Here is a 26,226-nt window from a genome sequence, read left to right as displayed (position 1 = left end):
CCTGCCTGCGCTTGGTCCATAGATAGGACAAGTTTGGAGGGATATGGACCAAGCGCAGGCAGGTGGGACTTTGTGTGAAAAAATTACCCCTCAGATTCCTATTACATTTTTTCCCCCTTCATGTTCAACCTATGTCCTCTGGTTCTTGATTCCCCTACTCTGGGCAAGAGATTCTATGCATCTTCCCAATCTACTCCTCTCATGATTTTGTACACCTCTATAAGATCACGCCTCATCTTCCTGCGCTCCAAGGAATAGAGACCCAGCCTACTCAACCTCTCCTTGGGAATCTTGGGACTTTCTGGCCTATATTCTTTCATGGCGTAGTGGGTCTGGACGCAGCAGGAACCAGGCAAGACGCCAGGTAAGGATTAACAGTAACTTTAATGTAGCATCAGAACATCCACTCTCTTCAGTTTCCCGCACGAGTAAACTCTAGCCCTTTCAGGCAAACCCCGTAGCTCTAGACCCCTCCCCAGCCCTGTCCACTCAGTGCCGAGGGGGGTGACCCAGGGAGTGGCCTAATCCCCGGGCACCGCCACAATGGTGCATTTAAATCACAAAACTTAAGAAGAATCCAATTTATGAAAGTAGAAGAAAGTAAAACATTGATCACAATTTGCATTTGTGCTTGTCGAGCCAGGTACATAGATACTTTATTATCACATGTGACATGTTACAGTGAAATTCTTCTTTTGCATACCATACACAAATTATGCAAAGAGTCGCCATGTATTGGGTGCCGACAAAGTTACAAAGTATTAATTACAGTCCCTAATGGTCGCACTTTGTTCTCCGTGCCCCCACCTTGCCCCCCCCCCCCCCCCCACCTCCATTGTGCCCGGTTCCCTTTTTTGTTCTCTGCGCCCTCCCCCATAATCAGGAAATGTTTGTAAATATACATCAAATATTAAAATTGAACTGCAGCAACAATGCAGCACCGTTGCACCTTTGTCTCATTTTATGTTGGAGCTCTGGTGCATTCTTATTCTTGGATATATTGTACAATAGCACTGAGATGAGTTTAAAATGGTTTTTTTTTGCTGCTCCAAATGTATGTGCACTTGCGATTGCTGTATTCCAGCATAACCTCTGCGCTAGCCTCCGTAGCCGTGAGCAGTATGTAGCTCCGAAGGTTTATTTGCTTACTTACTTTAGCCAATCCCTGATTCATCACTCATGCATTCTCAGTGGGCATTGAGCCTGTCACTTTTTTTTTCAGCTGCTCTGACTACTCCAACTGTGGGAGGAAATGACCTCATTATTCTTACAGTTTGGTCGGAAAGAATTTCCTCCCTGGTGGCCTGCTGTAATTTCAGCAAGCTCCTGTGTGAGGAGACTGGAATCTCACATAATTCGATTTGTTTGTTTCAATTCAACCACACAAAGGACATTTCAACCTGAGAATAAAATATGAGTTTAATGCTATTCTTTATATTACAGATATCACTGGTCACTTTGTTGCAGAGGAATTATTTTGCTGGAATGAAGCGTTATCTTGTAATGTACTATCGATTTTCTGCCCTTCATGGTCACAACTAAATCCTTCATATGTTACCCGTTCTGGGCAACATCACAATTTCCATCTGAAGTTTAACGTTCTATTTGCCTTAATTAAGGTGAGAGACTTTAACCTAGATCGCTCCTTTGTCACTTCTTGAATCCAGTGTTGGCATTGAGTTGAGGCTTTGGGTATTATTTAGATGTGTTCTGCTGGAGTAATGACAATAAACAGAGCAACCCCCTTCACTGTAATACTACGTCATTCTCATCTCTCACAGTAACTATCCTTGAGGTATTTTGTGCAATTCCAAAATTAGTGCCAAATTATGGATGGTTTTGCACAACTGTGATACCAACCAGAAACTACATTTAAAATGGGCAAATTTAATTCAATCTTTACAACCAGCAAAAGAGGAGCCTTCAATCAAATCCATTGATAATTTTGAAAAAAAAAGAAAAGAGCATATATTTGAAAAAAGAAAGATTAAATTCATTTTTAACCATTGCTAATCCATGTTATCATTTGCATGCTTTTCAGTTTTTCACTTTTTTTCCTAAATGTAGGAAATCTAGTACTTCTTTGACTTTTTTTTTTTAAATAAAAAAAGCTGTACTAAAACCTGGGTATTTTTTTGTCAGAAACCAAATCTTGCAAAGCCTAGCTTCAGGTGGATCACAGACGGAGGAGGAGTTGGGCACTTACTGGGCCAATAGCACAAAGAGATGGATGTACATTGGACAAAAGTGAACATGAGGAGCTAAGTGCATTATGCAGTGGTATTTATTTGGGGGAATACCCTGGGCTCATACCAAAGCTTCAGCAAGCAGATGCTTCATGATGAACATCGATTCTCTGGTCTTGCATATCGGAAAAAAGAACGACTGGTAGATGTTTTGAGGATAGTTTGTCCTCTTGCCAGATGTACTTGTGCATCAGGTTCTCATTGTAAACTGTTAACCAGGTTATCCGATTGGTGATACATTTCTGTGCCATCATCTCATTCTTCAAACTGATTTGCAGTATAATTACTTTGCTTATTGCTCAACGATTTCATTTCGAAGCAATGAACTTTTAGAGTTTCAGGTGCAAGGTTGAACAAAAGGAGTGATCCCAGTAGAGAAATTTAGTGTACATTTATAAATGTCTACTGGTTGTATCAAACATATCTTGTTACATTGTTTTAAGAGCAGTTGCCTTTATGAGTCAACTAACAGAGGGAAAGCCAATTTGATATTGAATTGTACCATCACTAAAGATATTATGCGGAGTGAAGGCAGAGTCATGGATTCCTCTTGATAAAATATTATTGCTGGATCCCTTTATAATGCAATTAGATATGTGGTTCTGAAAAAAACGTGGCAGAATGTTTGAGTTCATAATTAAAGGAGTTCATCTTTTAAATAGACTTGAGTAACCCTTTAATGTTTCATCCTTGGCAGACTGTTGACATCTATCCTTAATTATATTGCAATCAATATTGTTGTTATCTTGATTAAATAAAAAATACTAGCCCAGGAAAATATTGGATGGCAGTGTTGCATTAAAAACATCAAAGTCACATATTTTTATTTAAGTGCAGACTTAACTTTTCTTGATGATTATAAATTGCAGGACACATCCAAGTCATCAATTTTATTAGTTTTTTAGTGTATATAGGGAAGCAGGAAGAGGCTTGTTAATAAATCCTATAACACATTTTGACAAGCTGCGTATGAAGGTCTGTGCGTGCTGGATAAGGACACTGAATGCCTACTAATCTGTTTTCAGATGGAGGCGGATGCAGACCAGAAGCGTCACCGTACACGCTCTAAAGGTATCCGAGGTAAGGCTATTGGCTCAGTAAATCAGTCAAACCCCAGCTCAGGGTGACCTTCATCCACCAGAGCCTCTCTGCTTGTCTCATCCTGACTGTAGTTATCATGGCAACTTACTGGCTGTTATATATGAAGAACCAGGTAATTATAAGAGATGATAAACCTGTGTTGTTTTCATTTCTCCCCAGTCCCCATAGAACCTGTAATCCAAGAACTGTTCAGGTGAGTGCTCATTATGAAAACATTTCACCATATTAGCAATTCTAAAATTTCATGCTTTTTTTAACGGATAAAGCACATTGTCACTTGCATTGGTGGTCAGTTTATGTCTGGCTGCCCTGGAGAAACTGATTCTCCTGGGATTAGCTAATAAAGAAAATCCACTATTCAGCCTTCCTCTCCTCTTTATTTTCACTCTCTTTCTCCTACATGTACACTCACAGTTGTGCACATGTGCACATGTTTGCACACATGAAACAGTATTAGTGACAATTATCACAATCAAGCTTTTTCTCTTTTTTTAGTTGTCCAACTCCTGGCTGTGATGGCACAGGCCATGTTAGTGGGAAATACGCAAGGCACCGAAGGTAATTTGTGTGCTTCAATTTAATTATCTTTTCTCTGAATGCTGGACTGAGGCAAGTGCAATTAAAGTGTGATGTCTGAGCTCAGTGCTGCAAATGGTCCACCTATGCTGTAAAGTATTTTGCTTTAATGATGGGTAGCCCCACAAGTAGATGTGAATGTCCTGCTCTTGACACTTTGAAAATTGAATTCATTCTGGAAAAAGAACTCAGACTGGGACAGGGTCCTGGCAGGAACAATGGGGCTGCACTGGATTTGTCCATTGTAAAGCAAAGCAATTTTGTAAAGGAGACAAAGAAAATCAGAACAAATTTAGTATAAAAATAGCAATGGACTGAAGTAGAGAAAGCAAACATGCATTGTCATGCAGCCACACAAAGTGACAACAGTGAATATAATAAAATCTTAATTAAACCTTTTAGATTTTAACAATTGTACTATAGTTTGACCCCAAATTGTAACAAAGATATGTGACTTGATTCATCCTTTTTGCTTTATGGACAGACCTAGAAGTAATGTTTATGTTTGGAAATGAGATGGATGTGGAGGTGCTGTGACATTGTGCCACTGCCACTTGTGTTTTGTACTGAAGACAATCGTTATGCCTGCTGCAATGCTCTAAAGGTTGCAGGAAATGTTCAACATATATTTATGCAGGGAAGAAGAGTCTACCTTGCACCTGGCCTTTAACAGGAAGAAAACATGACTGCATGAAGCAAATGTGCATAAATATAATATGTTTGGGATTTCTGCTTCTGATGTAAACTGCAGATAAACCAGCATCAGGGTGAAAAATCTGAGGCTGCTTTCTCACAAATAAAGCAGGGAATAAAATGGGTGATATGATTGCACTGGCAAATAAAGTTATCTTTTCCAAAAAAAACTCCTCCATTTTCCCTTTAAAGTGCATGTTTGAAAATTCTGTGAATTAATGTGAAATGAGTTGAGTTTAACATTCTTAACGGTTTGATGGTTATAAGCAAAACTCAATATTGGTGAAAGAAAGCTGGTGCAGAGGCTCTGCCACTTGATCTCTTCCCCTCCTCATCCATGCTATATAGCACGCAACAAAAGCTTTTCACTGTACCCCAGTACACGTGACAATAAACTAAACTGAACTGAACTATTGTGGAATGGGTGCAAGTTTTCTGTCAGGATTCAATTTAGTGTTACTTGAACTGAGCTGTGTTTCCTGGTTCAGCTGTTTTAACTTTATGATTTAGTAACTTCAAGGTGATGGTCCAAATGGGCACTACTCCTCTTTGAGAAATGGAAGAAGGGAAATTGCAAGAAAATTTGTTGCCCTTGTTTGAAATAGTTTATACTCTTTCTGTGCATCTGTCCTCCTCCACCAGTGAGAAAAGCATATAGCTGAGATGATTGGGTTAGAATGATAAAGTCTCATAGCACACCATCTACACTGGTCTCAACTGCCTGCATTTGGCCCAAATCCATCTAACCCTTCCCTATCCATGCACCTGTTCATTTTAAATGTTTTTATACATCCTGACTCAATTACCTCCACTGACAGCTTGTTTCATATATCAACCACCTTCTGTGGGAAAAAGTTGCCCCTCAGGTTCCTTTTAAATCTTTCCCCTCTCACCTTAAACTTATGTCCTCCGGTTCTTGATGCTCTGGCTCTGGGTAAAAGACTCTGTACATTCATCCTATCTATTCCCCTCATGATATTATACCCCTCTATAAGATCACCCCTCAGTTTCCTGTGCTCCAAGGAATGAAGTCCTAACCTACCCAACCTCTCCCGATAGCTCAGCCACTCATGTTCTGTTCTGCATTTGCCTTTGGAAAATAGAAAGAAATGCGATGAGTTGGAAGGGCAGTGGGCAAATCTGACGTGAGGAGAGATGAGAATAGTGAATCATAAGCACTGTTGCTTTAAAGAGGAAAATACTGAGTGACAGGCCAGATAAGAACATGGAGACGGGGGTTGACTAATAATGAGCAATATATCCTGTTTCAACCCACGTTTTCAGAACCCTTGTCTGAAGTTATTTTTATTGCCAGCAGTTTTTTTCCCCGGAATAATGAGCTCTCTTGGACGACTTGCACATTTTACCCTTTGTTGTGGGAAAGTGACATTCCTCCATTCCTTCTCAAACTCAAGTTTAACATCACAGCACAAGAACCTGAGTCTGCAGAAGGTCCTGATCCGAAACATTGTCTGTACATTCCTCCACAGATGCTGTCTGACCTGCTGAGGTTCTCCAGCACTTTGTGCTTTGCTTAACAGTCTGAAGAAGGGTCTCGACCCGAAACATCACCTATCCATGTTCTCCAGTGATGCTGCCTGACCCGCTGAGTTACTCCAGAACTTTGTGTCCTTTTGACCATAGCAACCTGATTCATCTGATCATCCCTTCTAATCCTGGCTCCGTTTTGTTCTGGATCTTGATATGTTACCTTGCTTAACCATTAAAAATCTGGTGCTGGCCAATTAGATGTCTTAATATGGAGAGAACATTTGCTGGAATCTGAATCTTAATTGATGGTTCAGACATTAATGAATTAAGGCAGGTAAATATGATGGCAGAGTGTCAGAATGTTCTTTCTAATGGGAATCCAAAAGTGGAGGAACTAAGCTGTATAATGACTGCAGGTTTTTTAAATCTATAAAGGAAAATTCTATGTTCTTCTATTGCTGTGTTAACTGCTGGTGAAACAGTGGATGAATGGCGTGGACTCCTTCTGTAAATCTTTTCTGAACTGCACTGTCCTGGGAAGCCCTACTTTAATCACATTCCGAGCTATTCCAATTATATTGACGAGCTGATGCCATTGTTGGGCCTTAAAGGGGAATTTTAACCCGATGGGAAAGGTGTAACTGCACAGTTAAAATCGCCTCTGAAAACATATCGCTCCGTTCTTACACAACTCTTACCACAATCAGTGCATTGTTTTCAGAAGTCAGAGATACCAACCTGGTGGTGCTGTTTTACTAATACATGCAATGTTTGAGGATGTCACCCCAGATCCATTTAGAACGGAGATGAGGAAGAACTTTTTCAGTCAGAGAGTGGTGAAGGTGTGGAATTCTCTGCCTCAGAAGGCAGTGGAGGCCAGTTCGTTGGATGCTTTCAAGAGAGAGCTGGATAGAGCTCTTAAGGATAGCGGAGTGAGGGGGTATGGGGAGAAGGCAGGAACGGGGTACTGATTGAGAGTGATCAGCCATGATCGCATTGAATGGCGGTGCTGGCTCGAAGGGCTGAATGGCCCACTCCTGCACCTATTGTCTATTGTCTATTGTCTATTGATCCTCTTAACCACTGAGTGAATGCACTGCACTTGGGTTCACCACTTTCACTCCCTTCTCCCTTCACAACCGTAACCTGCCCCCTCTGCCCAACATTCGCCCCCTCTCACCCCCAACCTAACGTCCTAAAATACAGTTTTTTGAGTTCTTATTTAGTTTAATTTATTGTCACGTATACCGAGGTGCAGTGAAAAGCTTTTGTTCCATGCTGCCCAGTCAGCGCAAAGACTATACATGACCACAATCGAGCTGTCCACAGTGCTCAGGCACATGATAAAGGGAATAAAGTTTAGTACATGATAAAGTCCAGTAAAGTCCTTCTGTTACCTCCCTGTGTTCCGGCAAACGTCCTTGCTACCAGCCAGCAAACTTCCTGCTTGCATTTATTCTAGCCGCGCAGGGCATCTGGCTGCTAGCAAGCGTTTATCATACCCCTGGATTCAAGTTGATGACTCTGAGCTAGGTAGGAGGAGATTGTCAAAACAGGGTCCAACTATTGTACAACCCACCTGAATTCCACACCTCGTTATGTGGCTCCCTTGAGGGGTAGTGGACTAAGGGTTAAATTGCAGACAAGCAGCCAGAGTCCTGGACAATCTTTAGTCAGAGGGTGGTGAATCTGTGGAATTCATTGCCACAGAGGGCTGTGGAGGCCAAGTCAATGGAAGATAGACACAGAAAACTGGCATAACTCAGCGGGGCAGGCAGCATCTCTGGAGAGAAGGAATGGGTGACGTTTCGGGTTGAGACACTTCTTTAGACGTCCGAAGAAGTGTCTTGACCCGAAAAGTCACCTGTTCCTTCTCTCCAGAAATGCTGCCTTTCCCGCTGAGTAACTCCAGCTTTTTGAGCCTATCTACGTTTTAAACCAGCATCTGCAGTTCATTCCTACACACCAAGTCAATGGATATTTTTAAAGCAGAGATAAATATATTCTTGATTAGTGCGGGTGTCAGGGGTTATGGGAAAAAGCCAAGAGTATGGGGTTAGGAGGGAGAGATAGATCAACCATCATTGAATGGCAGAGTAGACTTGATGGGCTGAATGGCCTAATTCTGCTCCTGTCATATATGAACTTACGGACCATTGGCCCTGTGACATGGGTTCAGATCCCACCATGTCAGCTGGAGAATTTAAATACAAATAAGTAAATAAACCCAGCTATATCTGGCATTAATAACCTTTTTATTTTGTGTTATTCTGAGAATCGTTCGGGCTCACTGTTATCTTTCAGGGAAGGAAGTTGCCCATCTTTACCTGGCCTGGCCTATTTGTGACTGCTCTGGTTTAAAAGCAAAATGCTGCAGACTGGGAAGCTGATTTAAAAACTGAAAACATTGGAAATGCTCAGGAGGTTTTAGCAACATTATGTAGAAAGAAACAGAGCTAATGTTACAACTCGATCACATTTCATCAGAACTATTCTTGTGGTTGATTCTTAACTGCTGTCTTGGTTCAAGGGTAGTTTGGGATGGACACAAAATTCCTGCATTGTCACTGATATCCACATCCTATGAACCAATAATCATAAAAACAGATACAATTTGAAGCGGAGTAAGGATAGCCTTGTTTTGGCATGTGCAGAGCTAGACAGAGGGAATGCTTTGCAAGTGAGATCAATCATGCAGCTTGTGGAGACTCTATTGTTCAATTCTCTATTGAACAGATTACTTCAAATATTATGTGGCATCGGCATTCATTTGTTACCAAGTGCATATATATTTCAGAGTATTTTACCTTTCTCTCATATTCCTTGTAATCAAATTTGATGTCCCTTTGTCAGATTTTTGTTTAGAATTTGCTGGCTTAGATGTAGCTTCTCTGGCTTCCCATTTATGTTCTTCTGTAAATGATTTTGTGTTAATGTTTGTACCCAGTTTAATTAACAATGGCCACATATATTTGGTGCTTTCCCTTGCTGAACAGAGTGCAACATATTTATTTGTGCTCATGCTTTTCCAGCTCAGACATTGTTTTAGTGCGTTAGGAACAGCAACATTTTCCGTTGAAATTGAATATAGCTGGGCATATCCCACACTGGAAAAAGAAATTCTCCATTAGCTTACACCTTGATTATTGCACCCAAGTCTACATTAAAAATAAAATCTGAAGTCTCCATTCAATGAACTCTACAGCATGATGCAAAATATCAACTTTAATTATGGTGAGAACAAAAGCAGCTGGCAATATTTTATGAAGAACATTTTTCTCTTATAAAGCATGACTTGAGGATGCATGAAAGAATCTTGTAACTAATTAAGTGGCTTTTCTAAAAAAAATCTGCCAGCCAATTGGTCAGGTTAATTAACAAGATACCAGGAACTACATTTAGTTACCAATCATATAATATGTTTATTATAGGTAGACACAAAATGCTGGAGTAACTCAGCGGGACAGGCAACATCTCTAGAGAGAAGGAATGGGTGACATTTTGGGTCGAGACCCTTCTTCAGTCTTCTTTATCACCCATTCTTTCTCTCCAGAGATGTTGCTTGTCCCGCTGAGTTATTCCAGCATTTTGTTTCTACCTTCGATTTAAACCAGCATCTGCAGTTCTTTACTACACAATATGTTTTGTTATGTTTATTTAAAAAAACACAAAGGAGAAACTCCGGCTCTGTTTCGAAATCTGCTGCGGATTTGTTTAGATCCACCTGAGAGTGCAGAGAGGGACTCCATTTAATGTTTGCTCTGAAGCCTGGCACCTTTCTGCTGAAACAGCACCCCATGTGTCCTGCACTGTGTCATGATGCATTGCACATTCATCCACGGATGGGTCTTGTAACTATTCCTTCTTGGCCAAACCCAGCGTTAACACTCAGAAATTGCAGCAGAGGCACAAAAAGAAACAGAGGGGTCACCTATAATACCATCCTCCAATTTTCCTTTCCCTTGAACTCACTTGAAAGGAAAATTGAGTAGCTTGCATAACAGTATCCAATGTTCCTTTTTTTTTTACCTCTTTCTAATCCACGTGTTCTGGTTATATAATCATCCCCAGAGAGAGTGCTTTATGGTGACTGAATGTCAAGTCCTAGTTTTATTATCTTGTGATCTTGCCCATTTATAATTGGGCCTATTGATTTACATGACAGAATAAGTAAAATTCCATTTTATCCAATAGCATGTGTCTGTGTGTCATTTTCCTATTTTTTTTAAGTGGCACGTTGTGGTCCTTTGCTATTGGTTGTGTGAGGTGGATCATAGTTTAGAAAGGACAGTCAGGCAGGGTTGTGCGATGGAAATGTGTACATTAAAAAATATTCGAGAATTTTGTTTGAATGCTTACTGAAATCAATAATTATTTATTGAGGTCTTTCTCGTGATTAATGGTAGAATTTTGAAACGTGTAGATTGCACACAGTCTGTTACATTTGGTGGCTTAATGGACAATGGTGTGAGTTGCAATAGGAGGAATGAAACTCTAGTTATCTTAGTCTTTTTATGAAATGATCATTGGCTCTGATGTAGACCATTTCTGTTTTGTGTCTGCTGCTGAAGGCAGCAATAAGCATTTGTGTCTTAGGTTACGGACTGTGGCCTCAATACTATCCTGTGACTAATTTGTTTTTCTTTCACTTGGAATCATCATCTCTTGCACCTTCGACAGCCATGTAAAAGACAAAGTAATTTTGTTCTTCATATTTTTTTTCACACTGAAAGCTGGGCATTCAGAGTAATGAAAACAGGCTGCAGCTTTAGTTCACTGTACCTTTGCCCTCTCGCAGTTATTGTGCCATTACTGAAATTTGAAAACAAAGGTAGAATATGTTGAAATTAGAATGAGCATTAAAAAGATGGGTTCAAATCAAATTCCTGAACTAGTCACTGGATGCACCAGATAATAATAGTCCGGAATATCAGTCGTTCTTAGTATTTAGGGTAAATAAATTAATTAATGGTTATTCATCAGTTTAAAGCAGTTTACTTGTATTCCTGAAGTTGTTTTGAAACATGGATTTCTCATGGTTTTTGTTTTCATTAAAAAATAATTCTTTGGACTGTATCTACCGTGTTGTCAAATTGATTGTGTAGCTCATCAATAGGTAGCTTTTCCCATTTTGTTTTGTCTGTTGTTGTGGTGGAATAACACAGAGATTATAATAAACTTTAACTAATATTTTGAGTTCTGTAGAAAGGTATTGCTTAAAATCTTATTGAATATTTCCCCTCTGGATGCTGATAGACCATTTTCAGCATTTTCTCTTTCTTTTCCTTTTGTCTCTTTTGCAAATAATGTCTGTTGTGGAGACACGGAGGAGTTCGGCATAAAAGGAGTACATGCTGGGGGAATTAGTTATCCCACTTGGACTTCGATTTCCTGGCTTTACTAATGCCAACTAGTTTTATGTGTTTCTAGTTTTTGTCAAACACAACCATTTTAAATGAGGACTGCAGTTGTAGGTGATTCCATGTTCAGTGCTTGAATCAATAAAAATATGGCTATCAAGTTCTTTGTTCTTATTTCTGTAAGCATTCGCAATGGCATGTCTTAATACGCTCACACCACAATAATGTTTTCAGTGAGCAGTTAAAAAAAAGGTATGTTAGATATTCAGCATCTGCTAACTGCTAACCTTTTCAACAATGGCCAGTCTGAATTTTTTTTTTTATTGGTCTTCTAAAGTGTTCCCTGTCTTGTGCAATAATAATTTATTACTTCCCAACATCAACTATGTATTTTTGGCAACCCGTGAAAATCAGATTTTTATTAATAGTTTCTCACAAAGCCATGAAATAGAATAAACTCAGACGGTAGATAAAATTGGTCATTTCTCTCTCTTGATAAAAGAATAATTCAATAATCTCTGGCCTATTTTGCTGTATTTTATTCAAATTTCTTTTTATTTTGTGTACCTTTTCACCCACCAGTTTGATTGCCATGGCTGCTGCGGTGGGTGAATAATTGCCTGTCGTAGCAGGAGCATGTTCTGGAACTAAAGTCGAGTGCTTTCTTCGTGATGTATGCCTCATTTGGATTCAGCCGGCAGCCTAGGGGCTGTATTATTCATGCCTTGACAGATAGCACTCACTAAAAGCATTGGACTAGGGCCAGGTACTGGCAGGGAGATTCTGGAACATTGCACCTTACCACTCAGAGTATCATCTACAAAATGAAAGCTGCTTCATTTCCGCAGCTACGTTACCACGATAAAAAATATATAAAAAATACAATTTGCATTCATCAAATGATGTACAAAATTGTGGGCTTTTTTTTTGCAGCATGCTTGGATTAAGATTTTTAACAGCATTTTCTACATTTAATTGCAAGGCTTATGTTTAATTAGTAAGTCACCACAAGTGAAAAATGAAGATTCACATGAATGCATGTAACACAATGCAGTGACACTGAATTCACTAATTAATGTATGACTGCTGTACGGCAGAATGCACTGTGGGATATTTATTAGAAATGCAGTGCCGATGCTAGGGACAGTTTTAAGTTCTATTTCCCTCCCCTGTGATTTTTCTGAACCACATTAATGTAATCCTGCATCTGTTATCATTATCTTGGACAAAAAAATCTCAATTAAATATTAGATTTATCTTTCAGCTACAGAGCAGATATTTTAAATAATTGTGAGCTTAAAAGCTACTGCATTTTTCACTTATTTCAGGACGAAAGATTGCAGTTTAAATAGGTACAAAGAGAATTCTGAATATACTGAGCATCACAAAGGTTCTCTATGTTATCAGACGTATGACCTTATTAATGCTGTTTTTCCTTCCAAATACTTGTATTTGTTGGTTTAAAACTGGTTTAACAGTGCTGCTGCAAGTTGTTAGTTCGTTTCAATGTTCCCTTATCAGATATTTAAAATCTCACCCCATATCACACCTCACTGCTTTTCATTCTCCTTTTCCTGAAGCAATGGTTTATTTTTTCGGCACATTTCCTCCAGCTCCAACTTGCTCGAGCTTACCAAGTGGCTACTTGTCATGTGCAATATTCAAGTGCAGGCAGATGACACAAAATATCACAGCCTTCAGCATCAGTTTACAGATCCAAATTTCAAGTCAGAGTCGTGGACTGATGTGGAGGAGCAGAAACCCTGAACATGCTTCCCTCCCTCTCCTGTGCCTGATGCCAGTGAGACCAGCTGCAGCTGCCCTGGGTCAGATGAGTGATAACTGGAGAGTGGCTTCATTAAATTCTGTAGTGTGTGCATTTTGCCACCACTAAAGTCGTTTTGGTTTTAATAGAGTGCCTGATGTGTCCATTGGATTAATGTAGTAAAGACACATCATGATGCAAATTGGCACAAAAGACTGATTTGGTACTTGTGCTGGCATTGTGCAATCTACATATCTTTAAATTGTTGAGACCTGGAGAGAGCATTGTGGCAGGGGCTGAAGGACAATTGACTGACTTAATGCACAAGCAGTAGCTCCGTGAAGAACTTGCAATGTAGTCCGTGGCTGCCTAGGACCAACCATGCACATATGGACAGCACGTGTACAACGAAACCCAGGCTTCCACTGTCATGTCATGTTGAAACATGATGCGGAGCCTGCAGCGTTTGTGCTGTATGCTGCAGAACTTTGACTTCATGGGGTCCTGCCAGTTATATAATGAGCAGGCGGAGGAAGAGGAGGAAGGAACGTTATCAGCCTCTTAAGGTGAACAGGAATGTGATTGTGGTATTAGAAATACAACTGCAATTTTCTATCACTGAATATCCCTTGTTTTCACCTGGTTTCTATCACTGACTGACACAGTATTCATTTGACCACAATGCGAAAACAAGCAGCAAGATAAAATTATCATTACAAACCAGTTTATAAATTTAAAGCAGCATCTCTGGAGAACATGGAAATGTGACGTCTTGGGTCAGGACCTTCTTCGGGTCTGTCCATATCCTCCAGAGATGCTATCTGACCCGCTGAGTTAATCCAGCCTTTGTGTCTTTTCTTGACCTTAAAACCCTGTCTGATGAAGGTAAGTGTGCCATAAACTGTCGGCACGGTCTTGTCTTCCTGTATCGTCACTTTTAGGGAACTGTGTACTTGTTCCCCCTAGGTCTCTCTGTTTACAGCACTCACTGGGCCCTGACCTTCAATGTGTACATTGTGTCCTTGTCTAACTTCCCAAAATACATCACTTTGAACTTGTCTGTGTTTGGTACCATCTGTCATTCCTTTTCTCACTTAAAAAAAACGATCTAGATCCTGTTGTAACCTCAGTCAAATCGTTTCATTGTCCACCACCCCACCAATTTTCATGCGATCCAGAAACGTAATAATCATGTCACCTATGTTCTCATCCAAATCATTATTATATATATGACAAACTACAGGGTACCCAGCACCAATCTCTGTGGAACCATTGGGCACAAGCCTATATTTCATCTTTTGCTTGGGCAGCTTGTAACTCAGCATTATGAACGTAGATTTATCTAATTTTAAGTAACCTCTACATTCACTCCCCCCCCCCTACTCATCCTACTAATTCCACTGTTCGCATGCTTGTATCCCCTTGTTATCACCTCTTCCCAGCCAACAATGAGCCATTATGGGCTCCACCCTTCCTTGGTCACCTGTTGCCGGCTCTACTTTGTTCTGGCCTTTTCTTACCTCCAGTTCCCTCCCCTCTATGTTCAGTCTGAAGAAGGGTCCTGACCTGAAACGTCACCCATCTTTTTTCTCCAGAGATGCTGCCTGAGATATTCCAGCACTTTGTGTCTATCTTGGGCACAAGCTGCGAGTTTGAAAAACACCCCTCCACTCCAGCCCTCTGACCTTCCACCAAGCCAATGTTTGATCCACGAGCACACCCAGGGTCCCATGTGAGCTCACCTTTTGAACCAGTGAACCATGCAGGACCTTGTCAAAAGCCTTGCTAGAGACAATGCAGATGATGAATACTGCCCTGCGCTTGTAATCAATCCTCTTGGTCAAATCTTTAGAAAAACTCAATCAAATTTGTGAGATATGATTCCACATGCACAACGTCATCCTATTCCGAATTACACCTTGCCTTTCCAAATGTAGGTAGATCACTGTCTATCAGAATCCCTTCCACAATCTTTTCCAATACTGATGTTGGACTCACCAACTTGTAATTTGTTGGTTTGTTCTTGCAGCCCTTCTTAAGTATAGGTCCAACATTAGCCACCCTCTTGTCTTCCTGTACCTCATCTGTAGCTCTCTGCCAGGGTCCCAGAAATTTATTCACTAGCTTTCCACAATGTCCTATGTCCACAATGGCCCTTGTCAAGCCGTGAGCATTTATCCACCTTTGTGCATCTCAAGACCACCATCAATTCCTCTTTTGTAATAATGATATATTCAGGATATTGTCATGATGTTCCCCCTGACCAAAATCATGATGTTACCTTCTCTTCTACCCCATTTCTATTATATCTTTAGCATCTATACCCTGAAACATTGACCAATAAGTCCTGACTATCAGTCAACGATGTTTCTTTAATTGCTATAATATCCCAGTTTCATGTGCCTATCCATGCGCTGATTTAATCTGCCTTGCCTGTCAGGCTTCTTGCATTAAAATTAATACAGTTCAGCCTATTAGACCTTCCTTGCTCCCTGTCCTGCCCTTGCCTGTCTTGCTCATTGAACTTGCTTACTTTAACATCAATGATTGCATCAACTTTCTCATCTGCCACGCAACTACCTTAAGTCTCACTCTCTGTCAATCCAGTTTGATTCCCAAGTAGTTCCATCAAATCTCCCATTCAGGATATTGGTCCCTATCCAGTTCAGGTGCAACACAACCCACTCTGGGCAGTTGGTGGATGTATTAAGCCCTTCATTCAGCTACTATTTTTCTTCTGCAGCCCGTCGCATGGAAGTGCTCGCCTGAAACTTCTGCAGCAGAAGTTAAGTGTGGCAATGCCTCCTGGGTTTGAATCGTGTTATTGCTCCCTGACAATGGGCACCCATGTGCAGATCCTGTGCCCAAGCAAAGCAAGTGTGAACACGAGATATGGTGTTTGTCATCATCTCTGTATTCTTGCTCGTCCATCACCATCTGGCCCATTTGCAGTTCCTGGCTACCTGGCAGCTCAGAGTTAAGGCTTGCGCCATCTGCCACTTATAAATCAGGAAATAAATGTTTGATGTAGGATAAATGGGTTATGATAATGGAAGATTAGGTGGAGTATCAACGTTTTCTGTTGATGGAAACATGCTGCAGGCAACAGCCTCAGGCAATCGCTGCAGCGAAGTCAGTGAGCTCTGCTTTATCAACGGTACAATGGACTTTGACCTGCATCTGGCGCCTACCAGTCTGCTGGCACCGACTTCCTGTTCTCTAAGGGAGAGGGAAGTGTAGGTGAGTAATGTGTTAACACGAGATGCTCTGTGAAAACCTTGACATGTGGATATAAGACTGGCAGCAGAATGTTGGTGGGAAGAACAGGTGCATGCAAGATATGACTCCTGATTAATGGAAATTGTAATTAAGTGGATGAAATGAATGTGGTCCATTGAACAGAGTCTGAGGAAAGACACAAAATGCTGGAGTATCTCAGCGGGTCAGGCACCATCCCTGGAGAAAAGGAATAGGTAACATTCTGTGCCTGGACCCTTCTTTGGGCGCCAGGAGAGAGGAAAACGAGAGATATAGAAGGTACATCGAACAAATCAATGAAAGTTATGTAAAAAGCAACGATGATCAAGGAGGGGTTGAGCCGACCCTCACTTCTCCACCGACCAGCAGCAGGCTGGAACTGCCACCTCACCCGAGCTCCAGGCCCACAGCCTCCACGCTGCAGACTCCAGCACCGCCACACTAGCAGGCCCCAGGCCCACAGCCTCCACGCTGCAGACTCCAGCACCGCCACACTAGCAGGCCCCAGGCCCACAGCCTCCACGCTGCAGACTCCAGCACCGCCACACTAGCAGGCCCCAGGCCCACAGCCTCCACGCTGCAGACTCCAGCACCGCCACACTAGCAGGCCCCAGGCCCACAGCCTCCACGCTGCAGACTCCAGCACCACCACACTAGCAGGCCCCAGGCCCACAGCCTCCACGCTGCACATACCAGCACTACCACACTAGCAGGCCATCTATGGGATGGGATGTGGCACATGAATACCAACTTGTCAACCTTAACCACTCTTGGGAGGTCATCTTACTTCTTTCAGATCCTTGGAGATTTGATTCCTTGCATTGACGTTTGAAGCAATTACCCTCAGAGAATTTGACTGGAATCCACGTAACCCACTGTACTCACCACCTTCCCACTTTCTCAACTCAGAAGTGATGGAAAGTTATGGTGCCTGCTCTGTGCCAAGCCGTATCATTATTTTCAAAATGCAGCATCCATCATTAGGGGGAACCAGTTTGGCTTTAACATAAACCGGCCATTGCCATTTTTGGGGCCCCTGTTAACTACAGAGCAGCACAGATCACTCTGGGTGCATGCAACCATCATGTTAGTGTGCAGACAGTATGAAGTCGGCATTCGACGTTGAAAGGATCAGGTGTGAACTACTCATGCATTATAATCCTCGTGCCTTTTTTCAAGGGCTATCTATTTTGGTGCACGGAGAGTTTTTTGATGTAATATTCCGGTGTTCAGGAGAAGGAGACATCAATTTGTGGTGTACAATTTTTTTAAAGGCAAGGATGTCTTTCTTTTATCATATCAAATACTGTTTGTGGTTATGAACTCTGCACCTGCATTAAGATACAACTAAAATTTGATGAATTACAAGATCAGGTTTATGTGCTGATGATGAAATTCCTGTAATTGATCAGTCAAAGCATCAGTTTACTAGTTCTAGTTTACTGCATTAATTAATATCTGATTTAATATTTATGGGGTTTTTTCATGATCCATTTTAAAATTTAAGCTTTTCCCATGCAGCAAGAAGAGCTGGATTCTTCCACATTACTTTCCTCCTGCAATTGATCTGCTTTAAAACTCGAACTTGGTAAAAATGGCACTTGGTTGCCTTGTCTTCTTTATTGGTTTCAGTGTTGTTGACAGCGACATGACAGTTCTTGGTCCTTTATCTTGATTTCTCGATTAATACACTTAATGCACAAATTTACTTTTAATACACAATCAATCTGGGTCACCTGAAAAATACATGCGTTTTAAGATGAAAAGTTTAAAGATAACAGATCACCTCAAAAGGCTTTCAGTTTGTTTTCTGTATATCATTGCAATACTTGAACAATTGCTCTACTGGTGCTCGAAAATCTCTCTTTCTGTTCCTATCCCCAACTCCCTGCCACCCCCTTCCACTTTCCCTCAAAGCTGTGTTGTCACCGTGAGGATTTCCACGGAAGAGTTGCTGAGAGATATGTCCAACAGTCTTGCCTCTAGCATCTGTCAGTCACAGTCCAGAGGGCAGTTTTGAACCTTCAGCACTGGGTTCTGAACAGCAGTAGTGTAGTGGATCAGCTGCCTGCTAATCTGATTTGCTTTGCTATTGATACCTTCAGAAGGCAAATTTTGATGAGTTGTATTATGGGCTACCTATCTGCTCCTGGCAACCTTCTACCTAGTATTTAAGATTAAATTACACCTCCGAAATTGTATTATATTACACAAGTGAATGAGGAAAAAACAGAATAAGCTCTCACCCTATAGTTTCCAAGCCAATGTCTAAAATGTATTGGTCTCATCATCTCATAAGCAATCACCATTTCTTAGAAACACACAGGGATAAAAAGGAAGTGGGCATTTAAACCTTGCATCGTGTTGTTCATAACTGAAGAATCCCAAAGAATTAGTGATTAATTGGTAAAGCACTTTTGTGAATGACAAGGTGCACTTTAATTAAGGGGCACTTTATTACATTATTTAGTGTGGTACTAGTCAATTTTATTTGAATAGTACCCTATTCAAAAAAATATTGGTAGATTGGAAGAAAGATTGAGAGAGCTGAGGGGTCTATTCACTTCCCAATTAATCTATGCTCAGCGTCCTTGTGATGTGGGGAAAGGCAGAAGACAAGTAGTGAGCCTATATGTTTTGGAAGGAACTGCAGATACTGGTTTAAACCGAAGATAGACACAAAATGCTGGAGTAACTCAGCGGGACAGGCAGCTTCTCTGGAGAGAAGGAATGGGCGACGTTCGGGTCAAGACCCTTCTTTAGATTGAGCCTATATGTTGAGGTCACTGGAGATGGGAGATCATGTTTGCCTCCAAGAATCCTTCCAAACAGAATTGACAAATCTAAAGTCAATCAGTAGAAAAAGAGGTAACCACTTCCTTAATATACCTGTCATGTTTTACCTTAAATTATTAACCAGTCTTCTGTAAGGTAAAAATAAAAATAAAAATAATGAACACTGGAGGTATGAAATAAAAGTCCAAATAAATGTTAAAATACATAAAAGGTCTGACCAATGAAATATCAGTTAACATTTAAGATGGAGTATATCGCCCAGATATTTTACAATTCAATTCATGCCTAACCATTAATCAGAACACTCTTTTGGGATTGACCAGGGAAGCCTATGAAAAATGAAGCAAGATTGACGCAACGGTAGAGTTGCTGCCGTACAGCGCCAGACACCCAGGTTCGATCCTGACTACAGGTGCTGTCTGTATGGCGTTTGTACATCCTCTCTGTGACTGTGTGGGTTTTCTCCGGGTTCTCCGGTTTCCTCCCACACTCCAAAGACGTGCATGTTTCTAGGTTAATTGGCTTTTGTAAATTCCTGCTATTGTGTAGCGTGCGATAGTGGGATTACATAGAACTAGTGTACGGGTGATCGATGATTGGCATGGACTCAGTGGGCCGAAGGGCCTGTATCCACACTGTATCTCTACCAGCTTGGGGTTGGGAGTAGAGTGGGCCAAGGGCCGAATGAATGAGTATTGTGTGGCGGCTCCCAAGGGTCGGGCCATTCCATTATCGAACCCCTCGGCACGAGAATGGACTTGTCTGGGGGCGGCCCCGAGCTACATGGATCAATGGCAGGGGTTTTGGCATGATCATTCTCTTGCAGACTCATCTGGTCAAGAGAACCACAGCAATTAAAACTGTTCCCGAAACACCTGGCTCCTCGCCTTCATTTCGGGCCTAATCGCTGCGCCACATTGGTGACCCTGACGCTCCATTAGTGTCGTGATGGAGCCAAAACGCAGAACCACCAGACCATCCCCCTCACAGCCCGCCGCACAGGCCGACCAGGCCTTGTCCCTCGACGCGGTCTCCGTGAAGTTACGGACGTTCTGGACCGCCTGGCCTCGCGTCTGGTTTCAGCAGGCGGAGGCCCAATTTCAGCTGCAGGGCATTACAGTGGACAACACCCGCTATTTCTACCTGGTAGGTGCCCTCGACCAGGACATGGCCGGAGAAGTCACCCAGTTCCTCCAAGACCCCCCGGCCAACAATAAATACCTCGGCCTTAAGGAGCTTCTGCTCCAGATTTACAGGGGGGGCCAGGCTCCTTCATATGGAGGGCCGAGGCGACCGGCGGCTATCAAGCCTCCACATTTGCACAGAAGTAAAACCTTCAACCCCATTGAACGAAAGGCAAGCTGGAGAAAAGATTGACATAGTCTGCCTTGCAAATCAACCTCAATTAAGCTAATCAAAAACAGCATTACCAGCCAGTTGCAGAAAAAGATGCAACTTAAATCATTTCATCATTTCAGGTTCATGGACAGGAAAGGTTTGAACCCAATGCAGCCAAATGTGAACTGTTGAGCATGTACAAGTTGGGTGGAAGTTCCTGTTTCCGTGCTGGATAACTCTTAACTGTTTCAGTTTGAGAAAACGCCTCTTAACACAAAGCTGCAATTTGGAATTATTTCAAAAAAAGATGGATTATTTTGCTGATTGACTCTGCTTTCAATATAGTTCCTCAATTCTCACTTTAAAGCAATCAATATTTTGGGTTGCATAATTAAATGAAAACATGACATTCAAATTTAAATCCTAAAATAGTTTATCTGCCTCTTTACTTGTGTGCAATGCTTCTTTTTGTTTAATATCAATTAGTAACATGGGCTTTTCAAATTTAATAACAAACAAAAGGAAATATTGTCTGGATATTTCACTCTGTAATATTATTTCTAGAGCATTCGGAACAATCCGCTTTGTCCACTTTAACTTAAAATATAGTGAGAAGTGTCAAATGTACATGCTAACTACTTATAGAATAATGTTGCACAGTGCAATTTGCAGTCTTATATCTCCGAATATGCTTTGTATTCTATGTTATAGAAACATTTCAGAGAAGAATATCAATAGATTTCAAGGACAAAAATCGGTTTTATTATCAGACTAAACTGAGGTGGACCCGCTGGGTCCAAATCCCTCCCGCAGGCCTCTCCTGGGGCAACCCTCTTCCAACTGACGATCCTGCAGGCCCGGCAAACCTCTCCAACCGACGAAGCCCGTTGCCGGGCAGGGAGTGTCCCCCGGGGCCTTCGGCGTGCGAGGGGGGACAGGGAAGGGGAGAGGGAGCCATTCACCTCGGCCCCGTGCCGCCACCACTGCAGCCACAGCAAGCCGTGGAGCAAAAGCCCCCCCTCTCCCCTCCCCCCAACCCCCCACTCACCCACACCATGCCGCCCCTCCCTCCCCCCCACTCACCCACTCCCTCCCCCCCTCTCTCCCTCCACCCTCCTCCCTCCCCTCACCCACTCCATTCCCCCCCTCCCTCCTGCCCAACTCACCAACTCCATCTCCCCCTCCCTCCTCCCACTCACCCACTCCATCCCCCCTTCCAACCCTCCCCCTCCTCCCTCCCCTCACCCACCATTCCCACCCCTCCCTCCCCACCCTCACCCACTCTATTCCCCTTCCCTCCCCCTCAACTCACCCACTCCATCCTCCCCCCCTCCCCCCGCCATCCTCTCCCCCCCTCCTCCCCCCCTGATGCTCTCGTAAACCCCCCTCATTGGCCGCCACTCCCATCACTCGGGCAGGTCCTGCCCCCCTCCGAGTGGCAACCCTCCTCCAAGTGCGCACGCCATCTTACGTAAGTATCATATCAACGGGCCATAACTGCGCACGTGCGGACCTGGTTGTTCTGCGCACGCGCGGATCTGGCGGCCATCTTACGTAAGTATCAAATCAATGGGCCCCAACTGCGCAGGCGCGGACGCGTTGGTAACGTTGAACACGCGGGCCCGTTGGGTTCCCATTGTGAAGCCATACGCGGGTCACGATCACAGGAGATGGAGAAGTGATTTTTTTAACTTTAAAAAGTGATTTTTAAAGATTAAAAAGTGTATTTTTTAAAATATAACATTCATTTAAACCCCAGGACAATGATGAGTAAGGTGGTCCTACAAATGTTGCGCTATTGTATACCATTTTGGCTGTATTTCCATCACAAATATATACACAAACAAGATGAGAGTTTTTGTAATATATATATAGATAATCAAATTAAAAAACTGAGGCTGGATTGGTGACGTTTCGGGTCAGGGCCATTCTTCAGACCCTTCTCCAGCCTCAGTCACCTATCCATTGGTGAGGATGCATCACCTGTCCATTTTCTCGACAGACGATGCCTGACCCACTTTGTTACTCCCACATTTCGTGTCTATCTTTGGTATAAACCAGCATCTGCAGTTCCTTTTCATTACATTTGAAAAAATGCAGACATGTTTAAGTTTTGAAGCCTATAGATATGGTGGTGCTCAACTGAAACAAATGAACAAATGATTAGCTTCTTAAAATAAATGTTTTTCCAGTGGAGTATTAGTTTTGAATGTTTAAAAACTTCACCAGCCACAACAGGTGAATCGAAGATGATTCTTCAAATAATTCAAACTTTGCTTTTGAGATTGATTTTTGGTTCATCTGAATCAGATAGCAAATTTCAAATTCTAAAAGTGATTAGAGAGTGACCGTCACAAAATCGTTAGGATCTTGTCGGGTTACTTATGGGTTAGAGAGGGAGCCGCAGCATGTTATTCGTACAAAGCACACTGATCATGAAATAAGGCACAAGAGACTTCATTACAAAACATGTTTTAAATATAATCCTGGATGACAAAGCAGTAAAATATAGATTAGAACCTGTGATTTCCTCAAAGTAACTAGTTCCCAATGTCATCCAGGTCATCTGACTGAGGTGCTGAAATGGAGAGGAAGCAGTATCATTGAGTACATATGCCTCTCCAGTGCACCACCTTGTGGCCAAATATATAGATTAGCCTTGGCAAAGCTTGGGACCACTGCATTATTTTATTCTGTTCATAATTTTGTGGTACACCTTGGTGGGTTTAAAGAAAAACAAAACCAAAAATGACATTTATTGTCATCCACATTTAAGCAGTTCTAGGAATTATCTGAATGATCTTATTTCAAAGCAGCATTGCCCCTTTGCTTGTTGACGTACACTAAACCACCTTGCTTTCAAACTACTTTTTTAGCGTTTTTTATATGAGCAAAAGAATAAAGAGCTAAGGTAGGCCAAATGGCCTTTGAGACTACTCCCCCACTCATGATGGGGGCGTGAGTTCTGTTGCCATACTATAGGAAGAATGTGATCCAAGCTGGAGACGTTGCAGAAAAGATTCGCAAGGATGTTGCTGGGACTGGAGGGCTAACGTTATAAGGGGAAGCTGGAGGTTGTGACCCTTTTCCCAGCAATGGAGGCGGCTGAAGAGTGAACTTACAGATGTTTAAAAAACCCTGAGGGGAATAGATAAGGTGAATGATCACCATCTCATTCCCACGATAGGGGACTCTGAAACTAGAGGGCATAGATTTAAGGTGAGAGCAGAAAGATTTAAAGAGAACCTAAGGGGGCAATTTCTTCACATAGAGGGTAGGGGACACAATTAGCATATTTGAAAGGCATTTGCACAGGTTCCTGGGTAGAAAAGATTGAGCGGAATATGGGCCAAATTCAAAGCGAAGAGCATTAACTCAAGATGGTGACAGTCAGAATTTTGCTTCCAGGGTGGAAATGTCAAGGATGAGAGGACAGAGCTTTAAGATCAGAGGGCCAATGTTTACAGGAGATGTGCAGGGCAGATTTTTTTTTACACTGTTATTAGTGGGTGTCTGGAACACGTAGGCAGGGGTGGTGGTGGAGGCAGATTGGACAGTGACATTTTAAAGGCTTTGAAACTGGCACATTGAGGGATATGGGCCAAATGCAAGCAGGTGGGACTAGTGGAGATGGGACATGTTGGTTGGTATGCAAGTTGGGCCGAAGGGTCTGTTTCCAATGACTCTATGACTAGATATGTAGGGAATGGAGGTATATTGATCACGTGTAGGCACAGATTAGTTTAACGGCATCATGTTTGGCATGAACAGAAGGGCATATTCCTGTACTGTACAAGCACCTTGATCACCATTGACAAAGTGGGCCAAAGGGCCTATAACTGTGCTGTATAACTGTATGGCTGTATGACTTAAATATCTAAAACATCCACAAGTCTCTATTTTTAATTAATTCAATGAGTGAGCCTCCATCGTGCTTTATAGTTAAGGATTCCAAAGATTCACCACTCTGGGTGAAATACAGAGGACCTCACATTTTCCACATGTTTTATTTATATTTCAAAAATAAACTTTATTCATAAAGATGTATTTCAGGAATACAAACCAGCACATGGCTTTCTTTATATTCATGGTGTCATCGTGTCTAAACAATCATATCGCTGTCAAGTCATCAAGTCAGTACATCCTTATGTACATAGCACCAAAGTCACTCATGTGGTCTTTTTGAACAATACTCCCTCAAGTAACACAGGGCTCAGTATCTGGTGGCAGCAGGAACTGCGAATACAGCACATTCCAAACCTTTGCATTGGCTGCACCAAACATCAGTGCATCCTTCAGCAAACTCCTGCAGCCAGAAACATGCTAGTCAGCTGCATTCATTTATGGAGATCTTGTTGTACTGGAACACCAATGAGCTTTGGGTAGACTAAAGTGTGTCTTTCACCGAATAATTGCTCTTCCAACAGCACTTGATGTTATTATCAATGCCCTGCATCTCCCTGTCTTCACAAACTTTTCCAGCCCTGCCACACTCCACAAACTCTGCCTTCTTACAGTTGGGGCTCGTTCTCAGATTTTATCAGATCACCTTTGGGCTGTGCCTTTTAAGTCTCGAGCACTTAAGGTTCTTTAATTACTCTCTGATTTTTTTTATGCCTGAGCAATCTCTCTCTCCTCTATGATGTTTCCTAAAGCCATCACACTAACAAACTGCTCGTCACCTGTGATATTGTTCAGGTCAAATTTTGTTTGGGCAAACTTCCACAAATTGCCCAGGAAGGTTTTACTATGATGGAGGTGCTGTGTTAAGTTCTTGTTGTTTTTTTATTAAGCTGCTGCACCCATGTTTGTCATTTGAATTTATCATAGTATTGATGAAATGAGCCAAATTAGGTTGTATTTCAAGAATTTACTCTGCATATTCAATATGACAGTGCAGCACTGCTTTAGACAATTAAAATGGATGTGAGTAGCTGGCGCTTGGTGGATATATACTCAGAGTTAGTCACATAAATAGACTGCTATCTAGAAAACTCCATTAATTTAAGAAAATTTAATGATTAGTTCTGTTGTTTATTTTGAAGTAGATTAAATTTCCTACACAACATCACCATTATTGGGCCTCCTACCAGCGATGTACTTTGGCATATTAAAATGCACCTAAAGCCATTGTCTATTTATAGGAACTGCTCACTGAAGAGCAGTTCAGCATTTGCCTGATCATGGAATGATTTAACACCTACATTAGCTGATGCAAAGAAGACATTCCCAATAAGTAAAACTAAAATTAGCCCCATGGAAAACATTGACAATAGCTTAACCCCGGAGACATATTATGCGAGAAATGAAATAGTTTTAATCATGACTTTAATTTTATAAAGATCATTTACAGGCAAAGACATTTGATTGATTAATAGCAATGCAATTGTTCTCTAAAAACCTTAGAAGTCCCTGCAGACTCTAGACTAGAAATTGGATATATTATAAACTATTATTTAGCTATGCACAATCATCATAAAAGCCAATAATGCATGTTTTAACATAATAGTGACCATATCCTCTTGAAATTCTGGCAATCGTGAGATTGGACCAGGAATCTCTGGGTATGATTCACTTAATGCAATTGAAGTTTTGCAGCATT

The 26,226-nt window shown here is 41.8% G+C and overlaps 1 protein-coding gene across 15 annotated transcripts in view; it reads left to right on the top strand.

The window, feature by feature from the left end:
* Positions 1-26,226, top strand: part of LOC144593513 (myelin transcription factor 1-like protein) — a 346,938-nt gene that overhangs the window by 128,422 nt on the left and 192,290 nt on the right. For 9 of the 15 annotated variants that reach the window (XM_078399201.1, XM_078399202.1, XM_078399206.1 and 6 more), the window contains 3 exons: positions 3,272-3,326; positions 3,507-3,540; positions 3,843-3,905. In XM_078399201.1, coding sequence (XP_078255327.1) covers positions 3,272-3,326; positions 3,507-3,540; positions 3,843-3,905 — 152 coding nt within the window. Of the gene's footprint in view, positions 1-1,443; positions 1,620-2,142; positions 2,389-3,271; positions 3,327-3,506; positions 3,541-3,842; positions 3,906-26,226 lie in introns of those variants that run through there. The other 6 variants (XM_078399197.1, XM_078399194.1, XM_078399196.1 and 3 more) reach the window with 3 other exon arrangements.

The sequence above is a fragment of the Rhinoraja longicauda genome, chromosome 5 (assembly GCF_053455715.1).
Source record: "Rhinoraja longicauda isolate Sanriku21f chromosome 5, sRhiLon1.1, whole genome shotgun sequence".
Taxonomy (NCBI): domain Eukaryota; kingdom Metazoa; phylum Chordata; class Chondrichthyes; order Rajiformes; family Arhynchobatidae; genus Rhinoraja; species Rhinoraja longicauda.
This window is presented reverse-complemented; position numbering and strand designations above follow the sequence as displayed.